General features: G+C 46.7%; 1 protein-coding gene across 17 annotated transcripts in view; it reads right to left on the bottom strand.

Annotated features, from left to right (window-relative positions):
• Positions 1-14,753, bottom strand: part of Fgfr2 (fibroblast growth factor receptor 2) — a 99,992-nt gene that overhangs the window by 79,655 nt on the left and 5,584 nt on the right. The window contains exon 2 of one of the 17 annotated variants that reach the window (XM_074078182.1): positions 1,308-1,431. The exons of the other annotated variants lie outside the window; for them this stretch is intronic. Coding sequence (XP_073934283.1) covers positions 1,308-1,407 — 100 coding nt within the window. The 5' untranslated portion in view covers positions 1,408-1,431. The remainder of the gene's footprint in view (positions 1-1,307; positions 1,432-14,753) is intronic. 17 annotated transcript variants of the gene reach the window in all.

The following is a 14,753-nucleotide window of genomic DNA, read 5'->3' as shown; positions in this document are numbered from 1 at the left end:
AAGGAAGAAGCAAAAGAAAAGAAAGGCAGGAAGAGGTTGGAACACTGCAGAGGGAGGGGACAGTCAATAAGGACAAGGATGCTGAGGGAAGCATGGGACCACATCGGGGAGGGACAGAAAGCCAAACCATTTGCCTCCTAGGCTTTCTAGCATCCCTACTCATCCAGCCTGCAGGTCCCAGCAACCAGGGCACACACGAGTGACATCTTGGATCATGGTGCCAGCAACATGGCACCCAAAGAGCTGGCTCAGTAGAGCCAGTAGAGCCATTGGCTCTGCCAATGCCCTGCCCTGCCCCAGAGGCCTCCTGCTTTCTTGGGAGCTTTGGCTTCTCTTCTGCATTTGAATCCTTCAGGGGACCTGAGCCGACTCCCTGAGTCCTGTGAATGCCTCCCAGGCACACTTACCTCACACTGCTCAGGGAGCGGTCAGAACCATCTGTAATCTCCCATGACACCAGGACTGCTGTACCTGTGTACCTGCTCCCCCACTCAGATGGGCTTCCACTGACCCCGGCCACTTCCTCCCTGACTCCACCGAGTTGCACGGCCTGCTCTGTGAAACACGACTTTGAAACACGACGGTTGACACAGGGCAAGGACTCCCTGGGAAATCTAAACAGTACTTTTTATAGCAATATCAACATTTCCTGGATTTAACGTTTCTGAGGCTGTGGCACGCTGTTTAACTCTCTGCAGAGCATGCAGCCCCACATGCCTCCCCTCTGCTCCTAGGAAGAAGTTTCCAGAAGCCTGCATCAAATGCTCTCCCAGAGTTCTGCACAGCCAGAAAGTATAATTCCTCCATCGTTTTCATAATATAAACAAATTCACAAAGCAAGCAAGCTGGGACAAACACTAATGCTAGACATTCTTTGTCACTGTTACCTAAAATTGCTGAACAAACAAAGTGACAAGTTTACTTTCTGGGAGGGCTCGTTGCTTGCTCCTACCTGCTGCAGCCACACAGCCTGCCTGAAGCTCCCCTGGAGGATTAGCTGCCTCCACATGCATGTGTTCTCTCCCAGAAGCATGGAGGGGAGCTGGCAGCAGTTAACAGGCGGCTTTTCAGTGAACTGACTTGTGGTACCCAGCACGCGGAAACAAGGATTTGCCTAGCTAGTCCAAAAGCAATGGTAAGAATATCAGCAGGCCCAATTCCGAACTGAGGACCCTCCAACCTGGACAGAGGGAAACTGAGGCAGGAGCTGTCTGATTTTCCAAGTCCCTCAGCAGATTCAGGCAGAGAGTATGGCCTCTGGGTGTGACCTCACAGAGACATCACCAAAGACAGCTGCAAAGGTTTACCTTTCTGTGAGTGGCGGGGGTCCCACGAAGTCAGGAAAGTCTTGTGAGCCTCATGGGTCCCTTCCAGCTCACCTCTGCCCAGTGTCAGCGGGGCGGGCATCTTGAGACCCAAAACAGCCAGAGTCTGGAAACGGGAAGCTGCTTCAGGTAACACCTCACATTGCCAAACCAGCGATAGCAGCACTTCAGACTGTCACTTTTTATAATGTTTGCCTATAAACTTTTCTCGTGTGGTTTCTGAAATGGCGCCCAAATGCAAACAGAGAACAGATGGGAACCCAAGCCCTGCCCGGTCCAATCACTTCACAGAGAATGCATGGCAGATTTAAATGTTCAGGAAGAAACAGCAGGGCATGCCAGCAGGACAACTAACTGCACTGCATTTCACCCAATGAGCCATTTCTGGAGTGCCCCAGAATGCTGCCTTTTACATATCCAGAGGACAGGTTCAAGGATGCAGTGGGGTCACTCAGAACAAGCCAGCTTGCCCTCTCCCAAAGTCAGCTAGGGTTCCCAATCCCCAAAGGCATTCCTCCAGAGAGGAAAAAAAGAGCAAGAAATCTCTGAATAGACTCCTCTGGAGGAGAAGGGGGGGAAGAGGAGGGAGGTAGGAGATAGAGAGGCAAGGAGGGTAAGGGGAGGCGGGGTGGGGGTGGGGGGTGCAGGGGAAAACAGAGGGGCAGGGGGAAAGGAAGCCAGAGAGGGGAAGGGAGGGGAAGAGGAGAAGGGACAGGAGGGAGAAGGGCAGGTCCTGGTGGGCATGTCATGTTAGGAGTGTGAGCTGCTAAGAGAACTGTTCCACAGAACCTGGCACGGTTCAGGCCACCAGGACCATGCCAGGACATGGTTAGTAAAATGGCCTTGGGTTCCTGGTGCCCTCCCACACTCTGCCACCTTGTACAAGACAAATAAACACCACAGCTGTGGAACTGCCAAAAGTCTTGACAGAGAACCACAGGGATCAAGCTGAAATGTCGCCACAAAGTCATAGGCCTGGCATGGAGCACAAGGCAGGTGAATGGGGTCAGGAATCCCTCTTCATCAACCCACTGTGCCTTCTTGGCCTTCAAGGTACCCTATAGTGGCCACACCAAGGTCCTGCCAAGACGTGTTCACTGGCCACTACCCAACTCTCTGTCACAGAAGGCCTCACATGCAGCACTCCAAGTATTAATCACACTGCGAATCAAGGGAGTCCAGACAGACAGACAGACAGCACAAGCACATCACCCTAGCTTTCTAGAAACTCATGACAGCTAATGAGATCAGAGCTTTGGGGGAGCATAGCCTCCACTTTTCTACAGCATGGTCGTGGTGGAGTTGGCACCAGAACTTAAAGAAAGACACTAAGGCAGTGGGGTCCCTGGATGGAGTCAGTAAAAAGGGCCTTGGATGGCCTGGCATGGGGACTGAGCACACAGACACGAAGATGGCGCTCACTGAGTGAGCTGCTTCAGCTCTGGACACCTTCAAAGCTTCCTCTTTACAAGATCCGACTTGTAGGAAAACGGAAATCCTGACATCAAAAGAGGCCTTATAAGGCACAGGGAAAACTTGTTCTTAAAGTGGGGGAGGGGACAAATATCCTGCAGAGGTTAAAATGAAGATGGGGGCGGTGTGGGGGAGAGAAGCAGTCAGGGACTGAGAACTAGTAAGCACAGGCTGGGAGGCTTTCTCCTCCCAACCAATTGTCGGGGCATCCTGCAGACACGAGTCAGGTCTGCACACATCCACCCTATGCTGGCGTCACAGGGGTGTCTTAACCTCTAATAGCTACCTCTGCGGCAGTAGTCCGACAGCCCCAGAAACTCTGGGCTGGCTCCCAGGCCACACAATTGCTGATGGCTAATGTTTCCAATATGGTAACCATTAAAAAACTGTGTATTTAGGCACACCCCGCATAATTTCAGTCTGTCTTTGAGAAACGAGTGAATAGCTCCTCCACGTTTGAAAGAAATTATGCTAAGGCCCAGGAGAAAATAAAAATGTAGAAAGAGCAAGGACCTAAGAATACACTCACCAAGGAGTGAGTAACCAGATCACTCAATATTTGGACACACGGGGGGAGCCTTACCCCCTATTCTGCCTGCACCCTCTCTCCCTCCCAGTCCTGATGGTGTAGGCAGCTAATGACAGTGTTTGAAGCACAAAGACATGGTGCCCCCCCCCAGTCACATGACACACATTCGACTCTGGCATTCATGAGAGTGAAATCCCTACTGGACCATCAATGCGTGAGTACCAAATCAATACAGTCTGCAAAAAAAAAAAAAAAAAAAAAATCCCTGATATTGGCTGCTGTGCTTGAACAAGAACTGAAAAATGGAACCATTTTTCAGAAAGCATGGCCCAAACAGATAGGCCATTAGATTCCATGTCACCCAGGAAGTAGAAACTGGCACTACAAGTTATGTCAAAGTGCCCTGTGCTCCCTGCTTGGAAGCACAATAGGAGACTGTGTCTGGCCTCCTGACTCATGAAAACACTTGCAGAGAAAGCAGGTGCCTCCTACGGTCTACAGTGCTCCTCAGGACACACTGTTCTGGAAACCTTGCCATCCAAAGCTGGCCCTGCACACAAAGGCCACTGGGAAACCATGCCTGCTGGCAATCGAAGGACCAGGTTGGTTCTCCCTGCATCACTCCATCAGGAAGGGCATGTAGCAGCTCCCAAAGAGAAGAAGGGGTGAACAGGACATGTCCCACCCATAGTGACACAATCTTAAGGTCATGAGTGGCCTTCCTGAGGTGTGGCCCCAGAAAATGAATGTTCATCCCTCTTCTCTCCCTCACAGAGTGGCTTGCCTGTTCAAAAGAGCACATCCTGCTTCCCTGCCTGGCAGACCCCTATTCATCCTTCAAAGCCCAGCTCAAATATCTCCTCTGTAAGACTTCCTCTGATTCCTATTAAGGCAGACTGCATTGTTCCCATCCTTAAGACACCATGCTTATCCATGTAGTATGTGTAACTGCCAAACACAGTCTGCCTCCCACTTCCACCCCATCCACCCAATGCCCATCTGAAGGGTTCCTGAGGAGGAATCAATGAAAGGCTTCTCAGACTTCACTGTGCACAAAGACCACCTTCCATGGCCCTGGGTCCATAGGCCTGGGCTGGGGGCTGAGACCCTACGGTCCCCCTAGGTTCCCAGGTGAGGCTAAAACTGCCAGTCAAAGGACACAACGTTCCAGGTCTTGGAACCTGCCTCTGCGGATAGGGCAGCCCTTCTTCACCTGCTGAGCCTTAGGGTAGCATTTATAGGACAGAGATACCACCAAGCTTACCAGCAACTGGTCAAGGTCAGCACAAGGACAAACCTTGAAGTGAGAGGCACACTTGAGAAGCCACACTGCTGGTCCCCTGCCTGCAGCTCTGCACTGGGGTGGGGATGGGGCAAACCCTAGGCACAACGAGATGGACTCAAGAGGGTCAGCAGACTGCTTTATCCAGCAGTGAGTACCTCAACTTGCATTCCCCTGTAATCAGGAGGCAAAGATCAGGAGGATCGAGGATGGAGGTTCAAGGTTAGCCCAGGCAAATATTTTGTGAGACTCTATTTTGAAAATACTCAACACAAAAAGGGTCTTGCAGAGTGGTTCAAGTGGTAGAGCGTCTGCTGGCAAGCATGAGGACCTGAGTTCAAACCCTAATGCTGCCCCACCCAAAAAAGGAACTAAACATCTGAAGATTATCAACACCTGTGTATGACACCTGCTTGATTGATTAAACAAGGCAAGAGGCCTGTGGCGTAGTACCTACTATTCATCTACACCTGAGAGGGCCCAAAATTTCTGTGTGGACACCGAAATGCACCCACAGAATTCCTGGAGGGGAGGACCTCAGCAAGCTCAGAGTTTGAACAACTTATTACAACCAACAGCATGCTGGGAATAAGCCCTCAAACACAAAACCATGAGCAAAAGACCCAAGAATCATGCCTCACACAGCCCAGCCTGCTTTATAGCAACTGGAGGTAACTGGTCTGTATTCCAGAGAGAAGCCCCAGGCAGGCGGCCTTACCCCATTCCAGAAGCCAGTTTTCAGGTCCAGTCACCTCTCCACACTCACTGTTACCTGTGGCTCCCAGAAGCAGCAGCTGGGATTGGCTTGCCTCCCAACACTGAGCTAAATATTCAATAATGGTGTGCGTACCCAAGTGGAGACATTTGCCCTCTAAGTCCCTTAAAGGGCAGATCAATGTCCAAATCCTATGTGACATTTTCCTTCTTCACAGAGCAGGCTCTCCTGGGTAAGAACTTTCTAACATAATACTCTAAAAGTGATCCAGCTACAAAAGAAAAGGGAAAAAAAGGGAAGGGGGCAGGGTTAAGAGCTATTCCACGAGGGCAGGGCTGCTCCAGCATCTTCAGCTCTGGACCTTTTGGGGGTATTGTTCAGCAAGTTTATTTAAAGGGCTTGGCCTTCTCTCAGCGGGACCCCAGTTTCAACACTCATTCAAAGGCTGCAGATGTGTCCCTGACCAGTCACCTCAGCAGCATCCCAACCATTTGCAAATGAAGGGGCAGCAGCTGGGGACTGGGAAACAGATGGCTGTCCTCATTTGAATGGGTTTGATCCTGCTGCAGGGGCTCAGCTAACTCGGGCCAGGGCCAGGCCACCAGGTCAGTGAGGTGGCTGAGAAGGGGACTCTTAACCCAAGGAATCCTCAGCAAGCAGCTGGGTGGGAATGACCTCACACAGGGGTTCCTCCAAAGTCACTTTTGAGAGGGACAGAGGAGGACTGAATGACACAAAGTTCCAGCTGGTTTTGCACCACAGAAACTGGAAGGGCAGGGTGGAGCCACAGATCACTTTCTCCAGTGTTTTGCAGAGAACACAAAACTCTCCCTCTGGGTCCCAAAGGGCTGAAACCCTGGCGAATTTGGGAAGTTCCAAATTAAGATGGCACCAACAAGGTTAACCTCTCTCCTTTGCCCTACACCACATATTTGCATGGAGGTAAAAACTTTCAGAAAACAAATCTGAGAGTCCCTACCTCTTACCAGAATCTTTTTCAAAACCCAAAACATGCTGGATCTGGGAGGGACTGGGTGAGGCTCCCAACCATCTTCCCAGGTGGTGTCCCAGGCCAGGAAGGAGCAGAATCACAACCCTGCCTAGGCCTGGCAGGGCTCCCCTGGCTACCCAGCCCTCATCATCTCCCTGCCTCCAACAATGGCCTGGAAAAAAAAAAAAAAAAACTACACCAACAGAGGAAGGACATGCCAGAAAACAGGTATCAAGCAACAGGCCAAGATGACCAGTGTGGCCTCATCTCCTCACCAACCACACCTCCGAGGGTGGGCACCTTTCTGGAACAAAGGTGTGGCAGCCTCTAAAGCCAGCTACACACTTTCACCAGACAGCTTCTGGTCCACCTCCACCAACAGGTGAAGCTAGCAATGGATAGCGGAGAGACCTGGACAGTCATCGAGCTGGACAGGAGGCAACCTGGGGATGGGGGACAGCTAGTAGTGAGTTGTGCCCAGGCAGGTGGGTGTGCTGGAGAATCAGGGTGGGTGCCCACTTCCTGAAGACCACCCTCAGAAGCTGCAGAGCCAAGTCCCCCAAAAATCCTCCTCCTGGTGCACAAAGCCTCCAGCCTTGTCTCACTCCAGCTTCTTATGGTTCCCTAGATCTCTTTGAGACATGCCAGGCTTTTCCCACACTTCACCTTCATCTTAGACTGAAAGTAATCCCTGGTGTCATTATTTGACATCCCATTGGACAGGACCTGAAGTTGTTTTCTGCTTGCCATCCTATCTCCACAGAACCTGGCACACAATAGGGTCTCAAAAAACAATTTGGGGAACACATGAATAAACTCAAAAGATGCCGCAGCAATTACCATCAACCTAAAAAGCATGTGTAAACAATCTGGCCTTTGCCAAGCTCTGAAAGCTGCCATTACACCAGAGCTCCACAGTTAAAAGGGGAAGCTGGCTGTGGCTCCTTCTGATCAAGAATTCTACACTTCCCTCCAACACTAAACCCTCACTTCTTCCTGCTTGCAGGCCCCAGGTATCCCCATTCACTGGACAAGTGACAGTGCAAAGTTCTCACTAAGCCAGCCTCCACTCACCTCCATATCAAGCTGGGTTCAATCAGAGTTCAGTATTTTGTTTTTGTGGGTTTTGTTGTTCCACCAAACTGAGTTTTGCTTACTTAAAAAATGGGTTACATTCCCTGGCCTCCTGTCCCCTGGAGACCCCTTTCTTGGCCAAGGCTGAAGATGGAGTAGGTGTCTCATTTTTCTTCTTTTCATTGATTTCTTTTTCCTTTGGATGGGGGAGGGTGGATAGATGGTGGAGCTCCCATTCTCTATGTCTAACCTCTGCCAGGAAGTGATGATAGAAGGACTTTGGTTCTTGCCATTTCCATAACCACAAGTTGTAGGAGTCCCAGGTTCAGGGCTCTGACAAGGTGGGCCTTAATTTCCCACCCAATCGCAAATCAGAAATGGTGGGGGGAAAAGCTTGACATAGCAAAGTAGCAACCAGAAAAGACTAATGTACAGTAGGATCCAGGGCAAACCACCAGAGGTACCTGGGACGAGCAAGGAAGATGTGGGGGTATCTTAGGAGCTGATGGGCAAAATCTAGTCCTGAACTCCAGCCATGTGACTCAGCCTGGGTCACGAATAAGAGTCCCATGCAGTCTATCACTGGTCTTCCTGGACAGCAAAGAGCACTGGTTTCTGACCAATAAGCTACATACCATCAAATGCCATTCTAGAAGATCCTCAAAGTGGTAATTATTTTTATTGCCTGAGACTTTTCTTCAAATGACTTCAGGGGAATAGGTGTGGATAGGTGAGAATGCAGCAGAATCAACCAACAGCCAGCATCCTTTCAAAGTTTAGTAGATGAATGACAGATTTAGGAAAGAATGAGAGAGCCACCACAATATTCCAGAAAAGATCTTCCAGTTCAGGAAAGAAGAGTCAGCTGCAAATTCTACCCAGCACCCATCACTTCACTCAAAGGCCTGAGTGCAAGCTCACTGTCCGCGAAGGCTTCAGTACATCACTTCACCTCTGAGTCTCAGTCATCTTATTCATAAAATGGAAATAGGAGGAACTGGGGTCTGGATTATTAGGAGGAGAAGTATAATATGTCAAAGTGCCTCGTACCCAGCAGCCAACACATGGCAGGCACTCAATAAAAGGTTCTAGTTATCGTCCTCTCCATCATCAGCGTCCTTATCTCAAGGAATGGGCTAAAGAACATGACCTCATCAGTCTTACAATAATCATAATTATCAAGAAAGAGGCTAAAGGACCATGACCTCAACCTGTCCCATCAAGTAACCCCCACTGGGGCAAACCACTGGTGCAAATGACTGCCCAGCTCTCTCATAACCACGGAACCCATCACATCTTGGGCTGGCTTCCATGCAGACGGGAAGGCCAGTTACCTAAACACAAGGAACCCCCAACAGGCTGATGGAGGAAGTCCTTTCAGGAAAATAAGGCAAGGACAATCACAAGATGCTAGGTGGCTCCCCTCCCTAGCCTGAATGGAAGCGAAGCATACTATCCCCATCCCAACCAATCCCATAACCTCCTCTGCCCCATTCTACATGGGGCTTACGTCACCCTTTGGAAACCTCAAACAGACAACTCTTTTGCCAAAAGAGATTATGTTCCCACTGTTTATTGCATGGCTGCAATTGACTTTTGTCAACAAGGAAGGAAAAATGTGTCAACTCTGAACCATTTGGACTACAAGCAGCGAGACAATCACAGTTCTAAAATCCATGGGACTTTCAATTACCAAGGTAATGAAAAGGGCTGGGCACATGGCTCAGTGGGTTCAGTCCCCAGTACTAAAGGTGGGGGGAAGAAGGGACAAATCCAGGGCTTAAGGCCTACAGCTGTTTTCTATTTAATGTAAATGTCTCTATCAGAAGATTTATCATTGCATATTGTAGGGTAAGCATCTTGAAATACTGGCTTTCAATTTACTTTGACAAGGCGGTGGGGTAGCGTAGGCAAGAATCCAGTAATTATTGAGCATCTAACCTGGGCCAGGAACTAGAGGGTCTCTGCATATCATTTGCATTTAATCTGCACATCCACCCTCCCAGATAGGTATTATCCTTGAAGCTCAGAGAGGTTACCTCATTTGTTTGAGGTCACAGCACCAAATAGATAGTGCAGACATTCACACCCAGCTCCCAAGGTCAAGTTCCCTCTGTGAATTCATGTCTCCAGAACGCATGTCATATACCATTCAAAATAACTTTATTCATTTCTATCTTTTGAAACGTCAGCTACAGAATTTAGATTCATTATCTGGAGAATTCTTGATCTTTTTAAGGATTTGGGTGGTTTTAAATTTGAAACGTTTATAACATCTAGGATATATATTCAATAGCGTGCCTGCTGCAGCAAGCTAAGAAAGCAACTTGTCTCAGCAGAAATCCAAAGGCTTAGGGCAGGACAGGAAGGAGGCTCCCTGAAGGCAGCCACAGGACTTCAGTGTAATCCCACTGCCAACTGGTAATGCGACCTGGAAGGGAGTTCTATGAGCTCTCCACATTCACTGATACCTCCCCCAGTCCCTCAAGCACACAGAGTTTGCCTTCTTTAATGTTTGGACACTTGTAAAACATTACAAATGGTCACATGTAGGGAAAAAAAAAAACACTTAGTAGTAAAGTGTCATGTGTAAAACAGGTCTGTGTAGTAATACAGTAGCTCTGGGGTTAGAAAACAACCATGACAATGTATGCAGACTTTATTAATTGTTACAGCTTAGAACTCAGTTGGTTCAAAGAAAGGTACTACATAAATTACACAAATACACCACTGGTTCTCATTTCTGAATCTATCAGCATTTTCCTTCTGAGCTATTTTTAACTTCCTCATAAAACAAATTCACCATAACCTGAAGTTCTGTGTGTGTACATTCCATTCAGCAATGACTTGGAATTTACAACTCTTTCGTTGGACAAGAGGTTAAAGGAAAGAGTATGCCACAGCTTAGTTCCCTAACTCAGTCCAGTCAAAAAGAATCAGAAATGCTTTATTCTCAAGGTGTGGCAAAAGTCCACACTGGGGTGGAATTACTTAACAGTAATCCAAGGTGGGACAACTAACACATCCAACATCTTCACACTCCATCAATAGTGCACATTTTCCAAAACTAAAATTATTGCCAATCTAGAACATGCCTATTGACACATACCCTTCAAGGATGACCATGGTTTGTTCTCATGATTAAATACATTTTTAGGGGAAATATATAAATGGTAAAGGGCTTAAAGTTAGATAAAATAAGGCCACCAAACACCTATGACCTCCACTGACAGGGCTACAATCTTGGATATTCTATTATGACCTAAAAAGTGATAGCAATAGAAATGATCAGAGCAAGGAAAGAAGAATGTATAAAAAATGGGACCTTTGTTAGTTTCAAAAGAAGATACCTCCAAGACATGAAGGGCCACCAAAGTGAAGCACCCAGCAGCTTGTCCAAACACACTTTTCCTTAAAAGAACTTCTCTTCTTTATCTTCTCACAGTCCCTAATCCAAACCCAAAACTGTAACTTGGCTGGGTTACTTCAGGTCTATATGGGTTACAGCAGGAAGAAGTGGGTAGTTTATGGAGGACTTGTAAAGGTAATTATTTTCTCAAAACAGAATTCAAATGATATATAACTTTAAAAGTCAAGTTCAAGAGCCTCTAACTAGTCCAAACGGGGCTCTTAAGGTTTGCTCCTCCTTAACAAAGCCATTGCGGTACTGGAGCTAAGTGCTCAAAAGCCACCTCTTCAGTTAAGGCTATACTTTCAGCCCTCAAACCAGGCCAGGCTCACTGGTCAGTCACACATAGCCTTCAACACCTTCACTATCAGTTGAAAGAAACTTCACTAAAGCAGCAAGCCAGCAAGGGTTTGCATGATGGGCAACACCAAGACTTTCCATGCCAGAAGAGCCAAAAAAGTAGTGCCCCCTCTCAGTCTTACCTGGGATATAGCAAAAGGATAAAGAGCCCACAAATGTCAGGGCTCAAGTCATCTCTCAAGGAAATAAATAAATACTGGCTGTGGATATCTGCAGAGCCACAAACAACCCACTGGACCAGACTTATAGAACAGTCTGCAAACTGCCCCCCAAATAATTTCTGAACTGCCTACCAAGACAAGGCACCCCACTAAAGCATTAATCTGTGCAGTAGAAAGCAGTTCCGGCTGTATGTCCTGCCGTGCGTAATGTGTAGGCACCCCAAAAATGACTTCCCATGTTTTCTTCTTAAGCAGAAATGGAAAAACTAGCCTTCTAACAATCACCCTTGCTAAGTATACAGCCAAACAAACAACAGTCTGCAAGCAGAAGACTACTGCTCACACTTTATTGAGAATGTGAACATTAAACAAAGTCTTCCTGTTTAAACACTACTCCAGCTATTTCATGACCGTGTAATTATTCATTAAGGCTGATATTAGAAACATCTCCTGTTGGATTGTTCTGGTTATTTGAATTCTCACCCTCAGCTGGGACTGAAAAAAATAGGAAAGTCTCCAGATCTGGGCTGGTGGGGGCCTTTTGCATAAGAAGGTGTTCAGTCTTTTAAATGGTGAAAATAATAGGGAAAAACATACACATCTCAAATTTGGATCAGGAGCCAGTGGAGAAATATTCACAAATAGCAATTCTCCATGCTTGCCAGGTTTTTGCTCTAGAAGTAATATTAAGCACAGCTCTGTGTCTGTGAATTGTGAAACACTTTATATACTAATAAAGAATGTGTACTTCATTGTGTATTTAACTGCATAAGCCTACATTTGGTTTAATTGACCAAGAATAAGTCCTTGTTCCTAAGCTAACTATCAAGTTACAGTCAACTCTTAAATATTAACACTCATATTGAAGAACAAAGATGTTAGCTAATGCAAAACAGAAGATTATTCTGAATCGTTCACTCTTGGTATGCAGATATATTCTTTCTTTTCTCTTCTTTTAACTTGAAATTAACTGTGGATGCCTGCTATGATAGCATTTACAATACTTTCTAACAAAGGACTCAAACCGCACTGGAAAAATCTTGGGGATGTCTTCATGCAAACCCAATGCTCAAGTTCTCTGCTTTTGAACTCTGGACCAATTCCCATTGGTCCAGGATGGCATCACCCATCTCCCCAGAAGACTGCTAAAAAAAAAAAAAAAAAAACAGTGAAGCCCCCAATACAACAGATTAAAAAAAAAAGTACTTTTTATTTCCAGGTTGCTGCTTTTCAGAGTCACACTTTGTGAAGTGGGAAAGTAATTAAGGGTTTGGGGTTGGAAAGCCCTTTTATTTTAGCTCCTACTGGGCTGGTGTAAACAAAGATTCTGTTAATGTCAACAGTGACTTAATTAACCAGAGTAGGTGACAACATCAGAAAGAATTTGAAAGTAAGAGTTGCCTCCTCTCCTAATCAAGTTTGACTATACTCCAAACATTCAGAACCTCAATGAAATGGTACTTGGTGTTGAGGTCTAGCCCCCTCTCAATCAATAATTATATTTACGTCCTTCAGCTTTTCCTACAACAGCAAATGACCAATTGGAAATATCGTTTTAATTAGCTAAGATCTTCCAGAGATTGTTTTCTTCTTCTTAGGTCAACTGAGTAGACCCAACCCCACTGTTTCCACTTGTACCAGTGTCCAGAAGACACACATATGGTAGGATCTGATATGATGACATGTGATATGATTTTGTACAGAGTCAAGACAACTGGATGTAACCTTCCCCAGAAAGGGTCCTCCAGTGCCCAGGCTCCTTCCAAGAACCTCGTGATGACTTTTTCCTCTGGTCCAATCCCCATCATCTAAACAGTACTTCCAAATTAGCAACCCAAAGTTTTCCAAGAAAAGGCTTTAGACGATTAAAGCTGACCTTACTGTTGGCAAAGCTATAGTTACACTGTGGAGGACAAACAGATGGACAGACACAGGTACACATTTACCTATAAACTCCAATTTGGCAGCACCAGGGCCTCACCTGAAACTGCTCTAGCTGGCATAAAGGTATTGAAAACTCCTTTCTCACCTGTATTTTGATTACCTCTAATACAAAGGAAAACTCAGCAAATAAACTGGTCTTAAGGCTCAAATCTGATAACAATGCTGGGCTAACGGACAAAGGAAAAATGGACCATACAGAGAACAGGCAAGGCTGCATCCTCCTTCCAAGAGCAACTTTTCTTCAAGTGTCTTTTTCTCAACACTGTGGCAACTGGCACAGCCAGCCCAAGGGACTGAGGACAGGGATGACAGTAATGACCACACTGATGCCAGGCGCTAAGCTACCTGCATTTTATGTCCAGGTCAAAGTGAAATCCAACCACCTTTCAAGGGAGACAACCCCCCCAAAAAAAAAAAAACTGATAAAGAGACCCTAAAGATCACCCTCAACCTTCAAATAACAGAAAAGGAAACTGAGGTGCAGGGGCTCTGCTTTTCCAGAGCCACCCCTTCATGGGGCTTCGTATCTTCCCCTAAACCATTATCTTTTTCTTACTGTCTCACAACTCTCGATGCAAAGCTCAAGGAAATTCTGAACCCAGAAAAGTACACAAAAAGGACACCAGAATAAATAATTTAGGATTTCAGGGACTTGGTGGCCCTCCTCCCTGACCCCGGCATGCATCCACAGGTCCCCAGCCAGCAGGATCTGCTTTCAACAATGCTCACATTGTTGGGGACCAATTCCACACAAAGAGCCATTTGGGGGACTCCATCCCTTCCCACTGTTCTTCCTTCTCTACCTCACCTGTCTCTCCCTGCACATACACACATATTTTAAACTTCCTCCAATAATTAAAAGCAGTAAAAGAAATCCTCCAGGACCATTTTACACTTTATGTTGAAATAAACTCACAATAACACTGCCCTGAAAATCCAAATGAAAAATGACAGTTTTTTTCCTAACCTGGAAATCCCAGCTCAGCTTCTTTAGTTGTGCCGAGCGCCATACTCAGGGGAAAAGCAGTAATTAGGGGAACATCCATTTTAATTATTAGCAAAATTAAATAAGTATAGGCATGACTTTGAGAAACCAGAAACCTTTCCCCTCACATTAAGCCCTTTAAAAATGCATCACCACTGCAAATTACATTCGGTCTGATGTCACAGCACAAGTCACAAAGAGGCAGATCCAAAATGGGTCTGGAGGTGCAGTCTGAACAAGCCTCAGACACAAACTCCTGCCAGGTTCTCTATTCTAAGACACAGTAGGCACCATGATGTCACACCTGCTAATTCTAAAGGCGCCATGTCTCTGTGTGTCCAAAAAGCTCCCCAGTCTCACTCACAGGCTTCAGGTGACAAGGTGCCTCGGTGGATCTTACTGGGGCCTCGTCTCTCAGACTCTCATCTTGGATGGGGGTGCAGCCCTCCTTGGCTAAGGAGGCTGGGCTTTCTGTCCCCTCCCAGCCTACCGTTCTGAGGGGACC

The sequence above is a fragment of the Castor canadensis genome, chromosome 7 (genome assembly GCF_047511655.1).
Source record: "Castor canadensis chromosome 7, mCasCan1.hap1v2, whole genome shotgun sequence".
NCBI classification, from domain to species: domain Eukaryota; kingdom Metazoa; phylum Chordata; class Mammalia; order Rodentia; family Castoridae; genus Castor; species Castor canadensis.
Note: the sequence above shows the minus strand (reverse complement) of the source record. Positions and strands in the feature narration are given on the sequence as shown.